The sequence below is a fragment of the Microcaecilia unicolor genome, chromosome 1, assembly GCF_901765095.1.
Source record: "Microcaecilia unicolor chromosome 1, aMicUni1.1, whole genome shotgun sequence".
NCBI classification, from domain to species: domain Eukaryota; kingdom Metazoa; phylum Chordata; class Amphibia; order Gymnophiona; family Siphonopidae; genus Microcaecilia; species Microcaecilia unicolor.
Window position 1 is genome coordinate 625186136 of NC_044031.1, and position 20475 is coordinate 625206610.

The 20475-nt window shown below is 41.6% G+C and overlaps 1 protein-coding gene across 1 annotated transcript in view; it reads right to left on the reverse strand.

Moving 5' to 3' along the window:
* Window positions 1-451: 451 nt before the first annotated feature.
* The window catches only part of LOC115481419 (oxysterol-binding protein 1-like), a 194445-nt gene continuing 174421 nt past the window's right edge, over window positions 452-20475 (reverse strand). Inside the window, 1 exon segment of the mRNA XM_030220510.1 lies at window positions 452-3172. Within this exon segment, the coding sequence (XP_030076370.1) occupies window positions 3030-3172 (143 nt within the window). The 3' untranslated portion in view covers window positions 452-3029.

Below are 20475 nucleotides of genomic sequence, written 5' to 3' on the forward strand. Positions count from 1 at the left end.
AATCCTAAAGATTTGTTTAGGACCTACTCTATCCTTGCCTATAAGTTTGGAATAATACTCCTTCCTTTTAGAAGAAATAGAAAACTTATATTTATGAATAGCCTGAATCCAAATCTTCTTATTCTCATCTGTATGACTTTTCCTCTAACCTTACTCCAAACTTTCTAGCAGCCTGTTTTAACAGCCTCAGCTCTCCATCAAACCACTTGATTCCCTTTTTTTCTAATTTTTCTCACTTTCATGGGTGTAATCTCATCCAGCAAGATTTTGCTCAAAGTACTCCGCCCATGAATTACATTTTCCTCCTCTAAGAAGCTCTTTCAAATTGTGGTATAGGCATTAGTGTTCTCTCCGCTTGACTATTGTAATTCACTTTATAATGGTAGCCCTAAGATGTCTTTGAGGCGCCTGCGGATTCCACAGAATTCTACAGCAAAACTGATTTTTTGGAAAACAAAAGATGGATTATATAACACTTCTTTTGAAGAGACTGCACTGGCTCCCACTGGAGGCTTGCTGCCAGTTCAAATTATGCACTTTAGTGCACAAGATACTTCATGGAAATGCTCCAGAATATCTGGTTGGTTTGCTAGTTGTTGGCTCGGCTGATCATTCACTTAGGTCAAGAGACCATGGTATAATTCAATTTCCCACCTTAAAAACATGAAGTATAATCTATCATGTAATGGGTTTTGCCTTTAGATCAGCTCCATGTTAAAATTCACATCCCCTTGAACTGAGACTGATCTCTTGTTATTTGAAGTTTTGTAAACTGTTAAAAACATATATTTATTTTATACATGTTTGGGTAAAGTTTGAAGCATTTTATTTTAATAAATTGGATGTTTCCTTCAGATACACTATTTTCCTAGTGTTGGCCTAGCTCTTTTATATACTGTAATCTGTAGTGATCTAGCAATGGTTTGTAGTGGAATATAAATTTTACTGTAATTGTAATTTTATGGCAAGCATGACCAGTAAATTTAAGAAACTGATACACTCTGGCTTAAGAATAAAAGGTTCATTCCTGTCACAGTGTGCATAAAACTAACCAATTTGAAGGCACTGCCCTTTCCCCCCAGGAAAAGTCACCTTTAAAACTAGGCTAATCAATATGGAAGCCTTTTCAATGTAAAACCTTTTTGTATAATAGTATTTAAAAATAATGGAGCCCTTTTACTAAAGCTTAGTGTGTGCTAAATGCTGTGTGTCCTATTTTATATCTATGGGCTACACGGCACATGCTAATGTCTGTTAGTGTAAGCTAAGCTTTAGTAAATGGCTGCCTTAGATAGGTAACAATATAATTAAAGTGGTTCTTAAAAAAGATCATTACACTGTTTGGGCATTAAGAAAAAATAGACATCCACATACCCGAGTTATGGCAATAGGTGAGTTACCATGAATTACTCAATCTATGTAAATTGATATCAATCTTAAAGTACATAAATTCATCATCATTGGAAAAAAAAAACATTCATATTGATTAACTTAGATTTTAAAGTGTAGTATGGTAACACATATATTGTACTGTGATGAGAAATTTGTTTATTATTATATAAGAATCCATTTGTGATGAAATATTTGTGTGCTTTCTATTTGCTTTTATTTATATTTTAGATACTGATGTGTGATGATGCAGGCGTTAGCTAAAATGTGGCTGCATCAGGCTCTTTACCTTTTTAAATAATTGACTTATCATACTGCTATGGAATGCGTTCGATTCCAACATCTCTTATCTCCACCCTGCCCATCCTCTTATGAGACAATGGTACTTTTCAGATTGGGTCATGTGGCGCAAATTTACAAAATCAAGTGGTATAGCAGCCAGGTACCTTTATAAGAATCTGGAGTAAAATGTAAGAACAGCATTGTGATGCCCCATCAAGTAGGCTGTTTGCATGTTTTGACCTCTTTTCTCTTGCTTCTATGTTTGGTCGGACTGAAGTTTACAGTTTTCCATCTAACTTACTGATACTAGCATGAAACAATGAATAAGGACAAGGAGAACACAGTACATGATTAAAAGACACTATGTCTGAAGTGCAAAGGAGAACAAAGTATAGATTATGTTGAGATGCCAGTTTGATTATTTATTTTCTAAGCCTCTTACCCTCTCCATTCCAGTTTCCTAGTTCAAACATAAAAACCCTCTTATGTTCACCACAAGATAGCCTATACTCCCTACTGAGAGCTTGCTTCTCACTCCCGCACATGGCACCAAATGCCATGAATTGCAACAGACATTAATTATATGCCCAAACAATTATGTTTTCTTTTTTAATTTGTTGTTTAATGAAGAGTGTGGTCCTGTTCTCCACAGCACCAGCTTTTTAACAACATATTTGTTGAAGATTGCTTTTATTTCTATCAACTTCTCTATAAAGCTGCTATAGGGCGGGCCATCCTGTCCAGCACTATTTCAGCTCCCCTGTATTTATTGGAGATTTCTCCCCTCCCTCCTTTAATGTCTCAAAGGGTTATAGATGGGGGAGGAGGAGCAACATCCTGTCATGCACCACCCTAACCATATGCATGAACTAGTAAAGCTTTGCTTTTTTATCTACTGAGTAATTCATTCAGCTTCAAAGAATCTCTTACACAAAAACAGAGATTAACCACAAAAAAAAAAAAATCCTGAAACACCCTTTATATATATATATATATCTATATATGAAATAGTTAGCCTTTATTTGTGGGCATCCAAATGGACTGACAGAGCATACGTACTACTTTATTCAAAGAATAAATCTCTTGTAATCCACTGATTACTCTGACAGAATAATTTCATTATATATGTACATACATCTGTGTGTGTGCGTGTGTATATACATATATACATTCACACTCATACAGAAAGAGAGCCCTAATAAGTCAACTTTAGCATTAAAACAGCTAAGGCAACCCAGCCAATCAATCATCATAGCAATCTCATTATTGACAATCAGATTAAGACACAAATGATTGGTTGGAGAAAAGGCCTGGAGTGTTAGGCAAGAGGAAGTCAGGAACAAGGCTAGCTTTCTGGGTCAGAATATCTTGGGGCAACCACTCCAGTCCTGTTTCTCTTTGTTTTCCCAGTAGTCCCCCTTATAGATGTGTGTCATTTCCTTGGTTACAGGATCAATCTTCTTTTCGAACCATAGTGCTCTGTATGGGTCTGAGACTGTTCCTGAGGAAAGCAGGGGGGAAAAAAAAAAGAAAAGATGCTTTTAACACATTATGACAACAGTGTCAAGCACCCATTGATGAAGTTTTAGACTCACTCCAGTCAATATTCAGTGTTTTAATAAACCCTGTTGCTGGCTAAGTTAGCCCCCAGTATTCAGTGCCGGGCCATGTCCAGGCATTGGCACTGAATATCAAGGGTTAACTGAAAGGGCCCTGGCCATCAGAACTTATGTGGGTCCTGGTGAATATTCAGCCAGGGCCTTCATAAGACAGCTATGCAACTGAATATAGGCAGGGAACTTCATAAAATTATTTTTTTTTTAAAGTGCTGCAACCCCTCTTCCCAGCTCCTCCAGAGAAACCCTCTTTCCCTCCCCCGCCATGTATAAGCCCTTCACTCTTCTCCCTGGCATGCTGTACCCCTCCAATTTCACCCCCTCCCTGGGCCAACCTCTGCTCCCTGGAAGTCCAGTGGGGTGTTGGGGGAAGAAGCACGGCCAGCACTGAATATTGCGGGCACCTGCATAATTTCCCTAACCTATCCATTTTTTATGAGGCTGGTCGGAGGTGATATTCAGTAGCACTGTCTGCTTTGGTGCTGCTGAACATCAGGGGTTAGGCAGCAACAGACAATTTAAGCAGGCAGGAGCCTCTCCTGCATGCTTAAATTGCTTTGAATATCAGCTGGACTATTTCTTTAAGCAGCTCTCAATTTATAGCAAAACTATGTACATATGTGGTGAAACAGTGGGTTTCTGAGCCTATGAATTGTATTGTTTTGCTGATGACATGTTTTTCTCCAGGTTGTTTTGCTGATGGTATGTGTTTCTCCTGGTTGGCCAGCAGATGGCGATTGTTTTCTTTAAAGCTGTACCGGAAGTGATAGTTGTTTTCTTTTTCCTGCCTAACTGTGAGGTAATTTGTCAGTCCTCAGTTTGGAAGTAGCGGGGGAAAGACCTTTCTGCTGAGACCCTATGATCAGTTATATTCTGTAACTGTGAGCAGTCATATTTTCCTGTACTTTCCAGGACCTATTCCCGGTAGTGATAAAATGTTTAGATAGTTTATAATTAGACCTATTTCAGTTACCTGTTATTGTGTGCTATTTTTCCCATCTGTTTTACTAGTTCACTGTTCCAATATTTTTCTGAAAATAAACATAATTGTTTTGTTCGCTCTGCTTGTCTGGATTAAGAATCCTGGTGGTTGTGGATTGGGTCTATGGGTGCTTTCTGGGAACTGTAGGACCATTGGGAGTGGCCTCCAGTAACCTAGAAAGCACTGTGGATAATTTAAAAGGCAGGAGACTCACCCAGAGGTGGTTGTAACCCAGTCGGTGGGAGGAGGGTGCTAGTGTACAGCACAAGTGGCAGGTGGATTAGGCATTTCGTGATAACATTATATGTCATTTATGTATTTTATCTGTACCTTATATTTTATGCTTTTAACATACACATCTTTGATGTTCAGATGAAAGGCAGTTAAGCATATTTTCAGCATTAAACTAGATATGACAACACTTTAGTTAGTCTTGGTATTTATTTTCAATTATTAGTGTAAATCAATTACCCCTTGTATACAAGGCCACGCTAGCGGCTGCTGTGCGACATTGCCACACAGCCCATTCAAAGTGAATGGGCTGTGTTGGTAATTACTGCATTGCCAGCCGCTAGTGCAGCTTTATAAAACAGGGGTCTTAGTTATTTTATTAGTTGTGGTATATCAAATGTAACAAAACAAACCATAAATAACACAATATACCTTCTCAAAACTGTGCAGTTGCAGGGATCTCAGGATGAAACCATTTCCAAATCAATGACTACATCATTAGACTGAATGCACAACTCATTCATTATTTTGGTCTAGTATGTCACCTTTATCCCCTCATTACTGTGTTCTGGCGCATTTTGGGAAAATTAACTTTTAATGTGGAGTAATACAGCAACCAAACTACTTTTATCCAGAAACAAATGGAAAATAAAAACAGAGAATAGAGTGGAACCCTGATATAACATGCCTCGCAATAATGCAAATTCAATTAGTCACCTCCCAACAAACAGGACTTAATAAGGATCTGGGTTTTCTAACCCATTATAAACCATAAAGCTGTATTTCTCTTTTTATTTCTCTGTTTATTACCCTCCTCTCACCTACCCACACCCATTCTGTTAAAATATCAATGAGATGCTTTGATGTCCCCATGCAGACCCCTACCCTCTCACTCTGTCAGACTGTCAAAGTAATGCTTTGATGTTTCTCTTATATATATTATCTGCTACCACATTTGCTTATTTCCGATCTGACGAAGAAGGGCAACCTTTGAAAGCTAATCAAGAAATGTATTAAGTTATGTCCAATAAAAAAGGTATCATCTTATTTTCTTTTCCAAGTTTTATTTTGTTTGATTTCTATTGATAACCTTTAAGAGTGGATTAAGAGTGGACTAACACGGCTACCATACCTCTCTACTTTTTTGTGTGAATAAATCTGGCAGTCATAAAGTAAAGCCACTCGTAACTGAGAAGTCCAAATCACCCAGGTGTTTTCACCATGTAAATATGAAATTTTGGTCTTTTGAATATACAAATAGCAAGAATGCTTGGATGAACTCTTCAGTTTTTAGACTGGTTTCATTAATCCTTTGTTCTAGCTGTTAGAGCTCATGTACGTAAACAAGAGAAAAAGACCCTACTTCTTCTGGATAACTGTCCAGCACACTCTCCAGAGAAGAGCTTGTGAGCATAAAACTTCAGAGATCCAACTACTGACGTGAATCGATTAAGAGGATGGTGGTGGATAACACTGCCAGGGTTGATGCAGCGCTGGCATCACTCAACTTGAAAGAAGTTTGCAACCTCAATGGAAAGGCCTGGGATGCTATTTCAGCAACTTGCATGAGGAAGATGCCCACAAAGAAGTCTTTTTTTTTTTTTTTTGCTTTTTCTCCAGAGGACGTGCAGTTAGCTGAAGAGGCATTAAAAAATTTGAACATGTGCATATCATCATCCTGAATTGTGTTTCAATTAATAATGAGTACCCCACGTACGAGCATGTGACTGATGAAGAAATTGTGGTAAATGTTCAGCACCATGCTATCAGAAGACAATGCTGATGATGAGGAAGATGATTATGTTCCTCCTGCTCCTCCACCTAAAGTTTCAGAGGCTATACAACACCTTGAAGCGGCTAGAAACCCAGGATGTGGACAGCATCAAAATTTTACAGCTACAAAGCATTCTTGCTTTTGCAAGAAGCCAACAGTTTGCATTAAGAAAACAGAGCATGCAAGATAAGTTCCTGTACTAGTACAGTATTGTATTTCCATTAACATTCTATATATACAATAGTTCTACCATAAAGCTCACAGATATATGAATGCTATCTTGATTTGTAGCAAACAAAATCATCAATTTTTGACCCCAATATAACACAACCCCACATTTAACGTGATGATATTTTATGAATTTCAATCATCACATTATAATAGGGTTCCACTTTATCATAATGCCTCTGTGTAGATCTATGGTGCAACTGCACCTTAGAACATGAAAAAGTAAAGAGAGTGGTGACAAGATGACAGTTCCTTAAGGTGGTGGTGGTGATGTATTTCTCAGGCATCACTTAAGAAGCTCCAGGCTATAAAAATACTGCCATACGTCTTCTTTGTCATGCAAAAGATTACAAATGGTTCAGAACACATATATTCACTTTCTTACAGGTCTTTGTTGATTTGATCACATTTCTCCAACACTTAAAGAATATCATTGGCTTCTGCTCACTTACCCAATACAATATAAAATTTTGACTCTCACACATATCATCCTTGATCATTTCTTACTGTCTGATATGTTCTCTACGCTCATTTAACCACAATCAAATGGTTATCCTTGCTGTTACCCATGCCAGACTTGAATCCAACCATCAATCTGCTTTTTTCTCTTTAAGTTTGACCCTTTGGAATGCTTTACCCTTTTGCTTCATAAAGAACTATCCACGCTTTAAAGCTGCCTTGAAGACTCATTTATTCACTGTTGCATACTCCTCCAGCCTTGAGTTATGATGTTCAGGCCCAGCATGTTTGGCCCAGCTGTTGGCCCTCTTTGTTATTTTATTGTATTTGCTTTTACTTTACTTGTTTTATTCTTTTTTTTCTTGATCTTATTTTCTCCTTTCAGTCATGATTTGTAGTTCCTTTCCCTTTTATTTTAAATTGTTATTTATTGTTTGTAAACCACTTTGATTTTACAAAAAGTGGTATATCAAGATTAGACAAACTAAACAAAGAACTTTAATCAGATCTCACCTCTTCTAAAAAGTCATCATTGGTTACCAGACAGGTTAGAGTGTAGTATTAGATACTCCTTTTGACACTCTATGCTTCGTACCGTCTACTTTAACCATCCCATATACCCCTTCTAGGATCCTTCAGTCATTGAACGATCAAAGACTAGTCCTACCTGGTCCTATACTGGCACATCAAGAACAGAACAGAAAGTGTGCATTTTTCTTTATGGCTCAGCTCTAGATAACAGTCTAGCTCTCTTAATATGCAGTGAATCTTCTCTCCCTAAATTCAAATCACTTATCAAAACCTGGCTTTTCTCCCAGGCAATCGATGCCCTCCCTTGATATGGTCTGGGTTCAGTACCTTCCTTTATTTTCTCCCTCCATTCTACCCCATCTCCTGACCTACTCAGTTGTTTCCAATCTATGTTTGCAGTTGCTTCTACGTCTTGTATCTCTTTTCTATCAAAACCTGTAGTTCCTTTCTTATTTGTGTGCTTAGTTTGTATACCACTTTGCACTGCCTTTCAGATTTGTGTGGTATAGCAAACGGCAATAAAGAATGATATGTGTGTGTGTGTGTGGGGGGGGGGGGGGGGGGGGCATACACTGTGCAGGGAAGCAGGTGCAACTCTGGTCACCTTTCTGGGCAGACTGGATGGACCATGGGGATCTTTCTCTGCTGTCATTTACTATCTTATTAGGTTATTTTACTATACATCAATGACAAAAAAAAAATTAGACCTGGTATTCACTCTCTCTTAGCCACATGGATAACATTAAACAATCTGCATGTTCTGAGCCTGCCCTTAATAAATCCTTTTGATCAGGTTCCATCAGACTGAACAGTACCTGGACAGTATTAATCAGAGAGAGGATTCCATAAGAGCAGCAGAAACCACCTTGCTTGCCTACTAAAGTAATAACCACATTGATGCTCCCAATACACTTGTGAGAAAAAAAACTGGCAAATATCAATTAGGATTGGGACAAAAAGGTCTTGAAAATCTTTATAGAAAAGTAACCCCTGAGGAAATATCTCTGCTGTAGTGTGGGAAGGTGAGAATCTCCTAGGGGTCACCCTGTGGAAATGACAGTTGCCAGCTGAGGGTGGAGTTTGGAGAATGCCCAGCCTCCAGCCTTGAGGGGGCAGGGTGGAAAGGATATAAAAGCACTAAACGCTAACTAAAGGAGGGGGGGGGGGGATGTCTTTGGTTTCCCAACCCCCACCGAGAGCTTAAGTACAGAGTGGGAATCCCAGACCCTTAAAAGTTAAGTCTGTAAGGAAAATGAGTATTGTCTCTGCAGGAGGAGATAAGAGCTGACTACCCGAAGTAGGAAGGGAGTATGTGTGATGAATTAGCCTGGTGGGAGGGAGTGGGTGTGGAGGAGCCCTGCTCTTTGCATGACTCAGGAGTGTATCTAACGGATCCATCTGGTCTGGGATGGGGCAGACATTTTAAATATTTCCTAGATTTGATATTCATTGAACTGAACTGGAAATATTTACCTGTTATCCCAGTGTTCAGTCGTTTAGTTGTGTTCCTTTGCTAAGTTCGAATAGTAAAACTAGAGGCAGGTCTTGTCAGACAAATCTGATTAGTTGCTTTAAATGGGTGACCAGAGAGTTGGGACAGCACTAGATGTGGTGCGTTTAGATTTTAGCAAAGCCTCCAACACGATTCTGCAAAGTCACTTAAAGGAGAAGCACTACTAATAGGTAATTTTAATATGCCAGATGTTGACTGGGGTATCCCTGTTGCAGTGTCTGTTTTTATAGCCATTTTAATTAGGTTCAAACCAGGAAAAACACAAGACAAGCAGAACAGGCAACAGAACCACTATGTATTCCAATATACTCCCCCACATCATTCCCCTATCCCACCTCCAATCCCATCCCAGTCCCCCTCCCCTCGATGCTCCAAAGAACACAATCCAATAATGTTGGACAAGCCTTCAATCACTGATTAAGAAGACAGCTACGTGCCAATGGCGTGAGCTCCAAAAGAGTTCCCAAGTGTGTTGAAAGTTTCTACCGGGTACAGTGGACTCTGAAGGGCAGAGCGCTCAATGGCAGCCACTTGAAGCATGGCTGACCGCCATTGCGCCAGGGTAGGAGTATCAGCCACAACCAATTTTGCAAAATACATTTCTTACCCAACAAAACAGAACATTTAACAAATCCCAAAAAGCCCTGAGAAGCAGGGAGACCATTACACAGAGTCAAATAACATATTTGCAGTAGGACGCCACCTCCAGTTCCAGAGCAGAGAGACATGCAAGGTAATTACCCCCCCAAGAGGCTGACCCAGGATAGCTGAAGTCTGCAAACATTTCAAACACACATCATCAGGGCATAAATTAGCTAAGTAGACCCTGTGTGTGGAAACATACAAATACAGCAAAAGCTTAAACTGCAGCTCATCATGCAGAATGTTATAAGTGAGAGCTCCTCTATTCACCAAACCATGTTTAAATTGCTCTTCAGTAAGGGTAATTCCCAGGTCCTCATTCCATTGGCACACAGAACTTGGTCCTGCAAGTGTTTATGATAATATTTCAACTAATTGTGCATCCAGCAAATAGGCTTCAGTGTAAAGTTCATGAGTGGACGACAAAAGTGCCTCGGTGGGCAAAGAGGCCACATAGTGCCGCAATTGATAATGCTAAAACAAAGCATTCCCACCCAGATGGTATTCCACCTACAGATCAGCAAAGGATTTTATCTGACCTAAGTCCATCACCACATGCATAAGATAGATAGGACAGGATGCTGGGCTCGATGGACTCTTGGTCTTTTCCCAGTGTGGCATTACTTATGTACTTAGATAGCACTCCCCTGAGCCCAGTGCGCAAAAGCCATGTCCGACATTCCAGGAGGAAAGCAGGTATTCCCAACTATGGGTAACAAAGGCGTTGTCTGAGCATCCCACCAAGAAGCTTACCCACTTTCCGCCAGACTGCACATAGCGGGATGTAAAAAAGAGAACGGGTATAGCGTGAGCCCCAATCCAAGGAGTGAGAATGCAAAAGGTAACTAAAGTGAAGGGTTCCCCTAATTGAACTTCAGCATCCCGCACGGAAAAGTACGAGATGCCCCCAAACCAATCAGTTAAGTGACATATGCCACAAGCCAAGGAGAACAACAAAAGACCCAAGCCACCCTTAGCACGAGGACTAGTGCGGGCTACAAGTCTCAGATTAGATTAAGTTAAATGTTTTTTTTTCTTCACTGCAGGAAGTGTTTTTATTTTTCTTCTTCTTCTTTTTATTGCTCAAGAGGTTAGTCCAGTTTCTCTCTTCTTGATGTGGATTTGTACTTACTATGTGAAAGAATATGATTCTGTAATTGTGTTTTCTTGATTTTTCTTGTATCTTTCTCTTGTATATCGAGCTAAATTGCAAATAAATAAATTTTAAAAAGAAATGACAGATGCATTTCTCAGCCAGTGCAGCAAAAATAGGTTAATAATGCTTCCACCGATCCATTAACCCTGGAGCGTAGTCCTGAAAAATGCAAACTGGATGATCATCATATTGTAAAGCATCCCTCTCAGTTTTATACTGATGCAAGATTTCCACTTTATTTACTGCATTTGATCCCGCATTATCCCACTTTTTGGTAGGTTCAATGTGGCTTACATGGAACAAAGGGGGTGGTTACAAGGTATTGAGCAGCTTAACCATTCGAAAGAATAGTGCGAGTCTGTGGGGTTGTATCACGGAGCGTATACAGCTAGGTTACACACATAGGAGATTCAGTGGGGATTACATGACTATTGTTAGAAAGTTACAAAAATGAGTCGACAGAATCACAACACAGTCTAGTGGTCTGGCAGGTTTCAAGTTCCAGTGAGCAGAGGGTACATAGTACACAGGGTATTTGAAGTATTGGAGTATTAAGTGTTTGGTGCGGGCTGGTTGTGAAGCTTGTGCCTTTCCCATCTGAAACTGTCGAATCTGTGGTAGAATAAGATTGGTCCGCTGGATGGTTAGGTTGGTTCAGCAAGGATATGTTTTCTGAATAGGTGGATCTTTAGGTGTTTTCGAAAGGTTAGATAGTTGTCTTTCATTTTTAGGTCCTTTTGGAGTGTATTCCATGTTTTGGTGAAGATATAGAAAAAGCTGGTAGCAAGAGTTTATTTATTGCATTTGTATCCCACATTTTCCCACACATTTGCAGGCTCAATGTGGCTTACATTGCTCTGCCATGGTATCGTCATGACAGAAAATGTGGGATACAAATGCAATAAATAAAAAATACAATTGGTAATTACATAAGAATATGGAAACATAGTGTATAAAATCATCATGTATAGAAAGAATGTTATAGGGCTCATTTCATTAGAGTTCATTTGTATTTCATGTCTTGAAATGATGGGAAGTGGAGGGTAAGGTAGGATCTTGCTGATCTGTTTGTGATCTGGATTGGTAAGTTTATTAGCTTGGTGACAGGGGTGCTATCCAGTCTTTTGCACTGAGTGTCACATGTATGATTATCTCCCATTTGGAGAGATGTCATATATGTGTGCTCAATGCAAAGAGCTCCTAGCTCTCAGAGAACGAGTCCATTCTCTTGAGGCTAGAGTAGCAGACTTGGAGGAGCTGAAGGAGACAGAGAGGTACATAGAGAAGGCCTACACGGACGTTGTAGAGAAGTCCCACCTCCACTCTGGCAGCCCCTGTGCTGCATTGGAGGAGGGAGGCCTTCTAAAAGGACAGCATCACCCTCATGCAGCTGGAAGTAATCCTGTAGACAGGACCAGCACACCAGGGAATGCAATATCCTCTCGCACCAAGGATGTGTCTCCAGGAGCTACAGCCCAGGTGGGAAGGGTTAGGACGGCTGTTGTAGTTGGTGATTCGATCATTAGGCATGTAGATAGCTGGGTGGACGTGAGGATCGCCTGGTCACTTGCCTGCCTGGTATGAAGGTGGCGGACCTCACATGCCACCTAGACAGAATTTTAAATAGTGCTGGGGAGGAACTGGCTGTCTTGGTATATGTGGGTACCGATGACATAGGAATATGTGGGAGAGAGGTTCTGGAAGCCACATTTAGGCTCTTAGGTAGAAAGCTCAAATCCAGAACCTCTAGGGTAGCATTTTCTGAAATGCTACCCGTTCCACAAGCAGCACCCAAGAGACAGGTAGCTCTGGAGTCTCAATGCGTGGATGAGATGATGGTGCAGGGAGGAGGGTTTTAGATTTGTTAGGAACTGGGCAACATTCTGGGGAAGAGGGAGCCTATTCCAAAAGGATGGGCTCGACCTTAACCAGGGTGGGACCAGGCTGCTGGCATCAGCATTTAAAAAGGAGATAGAACAGCTTTTAAATTATAAACTGAGCGAAGGCCGACAGTTGTTCAAAAGTGCATGGTTCGGAATAAGGTATCTTTCAAAGATATCACCAAAACAGGGAAGATAGGGAATCCCGAGAGTGAGGTTGCAAGAGAGACCATAGTAGATCAGGTGTCCTTAAATAAAAATAAAACTCAAACAAAAGATTGCAAATTAATACTGTCAAATACTGAGCATGAAGTAAATAGGAACAACAAACATAGGTGAAATATCTATGTGCGAATGCCAGAAGCCTAAGAAAAAAGATGGTAGAGTTAGAATATATTGCACTAAATAAAAAATTAGATATAATAGGCATCTCTGAAACCTGGTGGAAGGAGGATAACCAGTGGGACACCATCATACCAGGGTACAAATTATATCGTAGTGATAGGGTGCATCAAATTGGTGGAGGGGTAGCATTGTACGTTAAGGAGGGCCTTGAATCATAAGTACATAAAGTACTGCCATACTGGGAAAGACCAAAGGTCCATCGAGCCCAGCATCCTGTTTTCAACAGTGGCCAATCCAGGTCACAGATACCCGGCAAGATCCCCAAAATGTACAAAACATTTTATACTGCTTATCCCAGAAATAGTGGATTTTCCACAAGTCCATTTAATAACGTTCTATGGACTTTTCCTTTAGGAAACCATCCAAACCTTTTTTAAACTCCGCTAAGCTAACCACCTTTACCACATTCTCTGGCAACGAAACCCAGATTTAATTACACGTTGAGTGAAGAAAAATTTTCTCTGATTTGTTTTAAATTTACTACATTGTAGCTTCATCGCATACCCCCTAGTCCTAGTATTTGTGGAAAGCACGAACAGATGCTTCACATCTACCCATTCAACTCCACTCATTATTTTATAGACCTCTATCATATCTCCCCTCAGCCGCCTTTACTCCAAGCTGAAGAGCCCTAGCCGCTTTCGCCTTTCCTCATAGGGAAGTCGTCCCATCCCCTTTATCATTTTTGTCACCCTTCTCTGCACCTTTTCTAATTCCACTATATCTTTTTTGAGATGCGTCGACCAGAATTGAACACAATATTCGAGGTGCGGTCACACCATGGAGCGATACAAAGGCATTATAACATCCTCATTTTTGTTTTCCATTCCTTTTCTAATAATAGCTAACATTCTATTTGCTTTCTTAGCCACCGCAGCACACTTAGCAGGTTTCAACGTATCATCAATGACGACACCTAGATCCCTTTCTTGGTCCGTGACCCATAACGTGGAACCTTGCATGACATAGCTATAATTCGGGTTCCTCTTTCCCCCATGCAACACTTTGCCCTTGCTCACATTAAACATCATCTGCCATTTAGACGCCCAATCTCCCAGTCTCGTAAGGTCCGCTTATAATTTTTCACAATCCTCCCGCGATTTAACAACTTTGAATAACTTTGTGTCATCAGCAAATGTAATTACCTCACTAGTTACTCCCATCTCTAGGTCATTTATAAATATGTTAAAAAGCAGCGGTCCCAGCACAGAACCCTGGGGAACCCCACTAACTACCCTTCTCCATTGAGAATACTGACCATTTAACCCTACACTCTGTTTCTATCTTTTAACCAGTTTTTAATCCATAATAGAACACTACCTCCTATCCCATGACTCTCCAATTTCCTCTGGAGTCTTTCATGAGGTACTTTGTCAAACGCCTTCTGAAAATCCAGATACACAATATCAACCAGCTCCCCTTTATCCACGTTTGTTCACCCCTTCAAAGAAATATAGTAGATTGGTGAGGCAAGATTTCCCTTCACTAAATCCATGTTGACTGTGTTTCATTAATCCATGCTTTTGAATATGCTCTGTAATTCTGTTCTTTATAATAGTCTACCATTTTGCCCAAAACCGACGTCAGACTCACCAGTCTATAATTTCCCAGATCTCCTCTGGAACCTTTAAAAAAAAAAAAAAAAAAATCGGTGTTACATTGGCCACCCTCCAATCTTCCAGTACCCCGCTCGATTTTAAGGATAAATTACATATTTCTAACAATAGCTCCGCAAGCTCATTTTTCAGTTCTATCAGTACTCTGGGATGAATACCATCCGGTCCAGAAGATTTGCTACTCTTGAGTTTGTAGAACTGCCCCATTACATCCTCCAGGTTTACAGAGAATTCATTAAGTTTCTCTGACTCGTCAGCTTCGAATACCATTTCCGGCACCGATATCCCACCCAAAATCTTCCTCGGTGAAGACCGAAGCAAAGCATTCATTTAATTTCTCCACTACGGCTTTGTCTTCCCTGATCGCTGCTTTTACTCCTCGGTCATCTAGCGGTCCAACTGATTCTTTTGCAGGCTTCCTGTTTCTAATATACCTAAAAAAGTTTTTACTATGTGTTTTTGCCTCCAACGCAATCTTTTTTTCGAAGTCCCTCTTAGCTTTCCTTATCATCTCGGAATCCCTATGGATTGAAATTCCATGAAGGAGACTGATAGGATTGTACTACTGTCCACCTGGCCAGGTTGAACAGACAGATGTAGAAATGTTATCGGAAATTAGGGAGGCTAACAAACTGGGCAATACAATAATAATGGGTGATTTCAATTACCCAGATATTGACTGGGTAAATGTAACATCGGGGTATGCTATGGAGGTAAAATTCCTTGACGAAATCAAGGACTGCTTCATGGAGCAGCTGGTACAGGAGCCAACAAGAGAAGGAAAAATTCTAGACCTAGTCCATAGTGGAGCACATGATCTGGTGCGGGATGTAATGGTGATGGGTCCCGCTTGGTAACAGTGATCATAATATGATCAGATCTGATATTAGCTTTGGAGTAATTTATACACAGGGTATCCAATATGTTAGCATTTAACTTTAAAAAATGAGAAGAACGGTGAGAAAAAAAAAGAGGAGCATCTGTTCCCTTTTACACACAGAATTTCTATCTATAGGGATTCCAAGATGTGTTTTGTGTCCTGCAGAATTTTTAGTTTACTCAATTCAAGGCCCTCCTTACTGTATAATGCTACCCCCTCCACCAATTCATAGTAACATAGTAGATGACAGCAGAAAAAGACCTGAACGGTCCATCCAGTCTGCCCAACAAGATAACTCATATGTGCCACATTTTGTGTATACCTTACCTTGATTTGTACCTGTCTTTTTCAGGGCACAGACCGTATAAGGCTGCCCAGCACTATCTCCGCCCCGCCTCCCACCACCGGCTCTGGCACAGACCGTAGAAGTCTGCCCAGCACTATCCCCGCCTCCCACTACCAGCTCTGGCACAGACCGTATAAGTCTGCCCAGCAGTATCCCCGCCTCCCACCACCGGCTCTAGCACAGACCGTAGAAGTCTGCCCAGCACTATCCCCGCCTCCCGCTACTGGCTCTTGCCACCCAATCTCGGCTAAGCTCCTGAGAATCCATTCCTTCTGAACAGGATTCCTTTATGTTTATCCCACGCATGTTTGAATTCAGTTACCGTTTTCATTTCCACCACCTCCTGCGGGAGGGCATTCCAAGCATCCACTACTCTCTCCGTGAAAAAATATTTCCTGACATTTTTCTTGAGTCTGCCCCCCTTCAATCTCATTTCATGTCCTCTGTTCTACCGCCTCTTCCCATCTGCGGAAAAGGTTCGTTTGCGGATTAATACCTTCAAATATTTGAACGTCTGTATCATATCACCCCTGTTTCTCCATTCCTCCAGAGTATACATGTTCAGGTCAGCAAGTCTCTCCTCATATGTCTTGTAACACAAATCCCATACCATTCTCGTAGCTTTTCTTTGCATTGCTTCAATTCTTTTTACATCCTTCGCAAGATACAGCCTCCAAAACTGAACAACTTACATTCTATTTGCTTTCCTAGCCACCGCCGCACATTCAGCAGAGGGCTTCAACGTATCATCAAATTTAATAAACTGTAGCTGTAACTGTTATATTACTTGAGCAGCCTGTGAAATTCAGGTAGCGTAACTTATTGGGTAAGTCCAGTCAGTCGTCAAAGGCTTGGATCTAGCTGGCTGAATTCCTTTGAAAATGGACCTCCCTATGGTTATGGCTGATCCACTCTTATCACTGCAATATAATTTGTACCCTGGTAAGACAGTGTCCCACTGGTTATCTTCCTTCCACTAGGTCTCTGAGATGCCTATTACATCCATCTTTTCATTTAGTGCAAAATATTCTAAACTCTCTCATCTTATTTCTTAGGATTATGTTATTTGCATACAGACATTTCAAACAATGTTTGTTGTTTCTATTTACAACTTGTTCAGCAGTTGGCAGTGATAATTTCCAATCTTGAAAATCTGTCTGCTCTTTAAAGACACATGGAGGGGCATTTTCGAAAGAAACGTCCAAGTTGCGATTTGGACGTCCTTGCAAAATGTCCACATCCAGGGGCGGGAAAACCATATTTTCGAAAAAAGATGGATGTCCATCTTTCATTTCGAAAATACCGCCAGAGATGTCCAAATCCTTAAATTTGGATGTCCCTAGATTTGGATGTCCCTAGACATGGACATTTCTGACTTTCAGCGATTCTCGAAACCAAAGACGTCCATGTCAACAATGTCCAAATTCAAGCCATTTGGTGGTGGGACGAGCCATCATTTGTAGTGCACTGGTCCCCCTGACATGCCAGGACACCAACCGGGCACCCTAGGGGGCACTGCAGTGAACTTCATAAAATGCTCTCAGGAACATAACTCCCTTACCTTGTGTGCTGAGCCCCCCAAACCCCACTACCCACAACTGTACACCACTACCATGGCCCTTACGGGTGAAGAGGGGCACCTATATATGGGTACAGTGGGTTTATGGTGGGTTTTGGAGAGCTCGCTGTTTCTTCCACAAATGTAACAGGTATGGGGGGTATGGGCCTTGATCCGCCTGTCTGAAGTGCACTGCAGTACCCACTAAAACTGCTCCAGGGACCTGCATGTGCTATCATAGATCGCAGTATGACATCTGAGGCTGGCACATTTTGAAAGATTGTTTTTTTGAGGGCGGGAGGGGGTTAGTGACCACTGGGGGAGTAATGGGAGGTCATCCCCGATTCCCTCTGGTGGTCACCTGGTCATTTCGAGCCCCTGTTTGTGCCTTTTTCGTAATAAAAATACGTCCGGGTGAAAACGTCCAAGTGTTCGTCAGGGACGTCCTTGTTTTTTTGATTATGGGTCAAAGACGTCCACGTGTTGGGCACACCCAAGTCCTGCCTCCGACACGCCCCCTTGAAATTTGGATGTCCTTGCGACGGACTGAAGTTGGAGACATCCAAAATCGGGCTTCGATTATACCAATTTGGACTTCTCTGGGAGAAGGACGTCCATCTTCCATTTTATGTCGAACGAGGGACATCCTTCGCTTTCGAAAATGAGCCCACTGGTCTACTATGGTCCCTACTGCAACCTCAGTATCAGGACGCCCTATCTTCCCCTGTTTTGGTGATATATTTTAAAGATACCTTGTTCCGAACCATGCGCTTTTGAACTGTTGGCCCTCCTTCAGTTTCTAGTTTAAAAACTGCTCTATCTCCTTTTTAAACGTTGATGCCAGCAGCTTGGTTCCACCCAGGTTAAGGTGGAGCCCATTTTTCTGGAATATGCTCCCTCTCTTCCTCAGAATGTAGCCCAGTTCCTAACAAATCTAAAACCCTCCTCCCTGCACCATCGCCTCATCCATGCATTTAGACCCCAGAGTTCTGCCTGTCTATTGGGTCCTGTGTGAGGAATGGGGAGCATGTCTGAAAATGCTACTTTAGAGGTTCTGGATTTCAGTTTCTACCTAAGAGCATATATTCGGCTTCCGGAGCCTCCCTCCCACATATTCCTATGTCATTGGTACCCACTTGTACAAAGACAGCAGGCTCCTCCCCAGCACTGTCTAAAATATTATCTAGGTGCCACATGATGTCCCCAACCTTTGCACCAGGCAGGCAAGTGACCAAGCAATCCTCATGTCCAGCAGTCATCCAGCTACCTACAATGCCTAATGACTGAATCTTCAACTAAAACGGCCATCCTAACCCTTCCCACCAGCTGCTAGGTTGCAAGTGTTGTTGCCAAAAGGAGGTATTTTGCTCCTGGAGCCACATCCTTGGTGCGAGAGGATATTGCATCCCCTTGAGGGAAGTCCTGGCTTCAGGATCACTTTCTGCCTCTCTAGGGTGATGCTCTCCCTTCAGGAGACCTTTCTCCTCCATGGCAGCACACAGGTTGCCAGATTGGAAGTGGGACTTCTGTACTATAAACCTTTCCATCTGCCTCAGCTCCTCTAAGTCTCCTAATTCTAACCTCCAGAGATCGGACCCGTTCCTTGAGTGCTGGGTGCTCTTTGCAACGAGTACACACACATGACTTCTCACCAACTGGGAGATAATCAAACATGCCACTCAGTGCAAAAGACTGGATAGCCCCATCTTGCTGCTTGACTGCTGCCTGCATCTTATTATTGGTGATTTCTTAATCAAGTTGCTAATAGCAACATAGTATATGACAGCAGATAAAGACCTGAATGGTCCATCCAGTCTAACAGTCACACTCATTATCAATTCATGATTAAATCAACAATGAATGTGATATTATATATTTTATCACAAGTCGTTCCTTTGGCGTTTCTGGGACATAGACCGTAGAAGTCTGCCTGCTCTGTCCTTATGTTCCTACTGGAGTTGCCATTAAAGTTCACTCCAGCCTATCCAAATCCATCTTCTCATTTGCAGAACCAAGACTGTAAAAGTCTGCCCAGCACTGTCCTCGTTTCCAACTACTGAAGCTGCCACTGAAGCCCTTTCTAGCTTATCCTACACTGGATTGCCATATACAGACACAGACTTACAAAGTCTGCCTGGCACTGGCCTTACTTCTTCACAGCCGGAGTAGCCGTCCAAGTGTCACCCACACATTCACCCCCCCCCCCCCCCCCCCCCCCCCCGCAGCCATTTAAGATTACAGCATCCTCCAGCAAAGAGTTCCAGAACTTAACTATTCGTTGAGTGAAAAAATATTTCCTCCTATTTGTTTTAAAAGTATTTCCATGTAACTTCCTTGAGTGTCCCCTAGTCTTTGTACTTTTGGAATGAGTAAAAACATCGATTTACTTCTACTCATTCTACACCACTCAGGATTTTGTAGACCTGAATCATATCTCCCCTCATCCTTCTCTTTCCAAGCTGAAGAGCCCTAATATCTTTAGCCTTTCCTCATACGAGAGGAGTTCCATCCTTTTTTTCATTTTGGTCAATGAGTGACAGAAAAAAAACTAAAGGTGCAGAGGGAGCCCCTGCAGCAGGCTTCCAAACATTGATCCACTACACTAGACAGATCTTGGAACTGAAAACATATTGTGCCCCAGTGGGCTCACAGCATGTTATTCTCCAAACTATACCAAACATTTTTTTTTTACACACTTTCCACACCACTGCCCCCCCCCCCCCCCCCCCCACCAAATCTCCCCAATAAACCCAACCCCTCTTGAGTGGGGCCACTGCAGGCTTCAGGGAACAATTCTTACCATTCCCACTGCAGACAAACATTCCCCAGGGAGAGATGATACCCCTCTGTTCCCTCCATTGCTGTGTGGAAATCACTTCCAGATACAGAACTCCAGGGGGAAGCTTCTTTTCCCCATCCCACCAAATACCCCAACTTCCTGGACTGATTCAAACTCAACCACTGCAGATCTCACACACTTCTTGTGC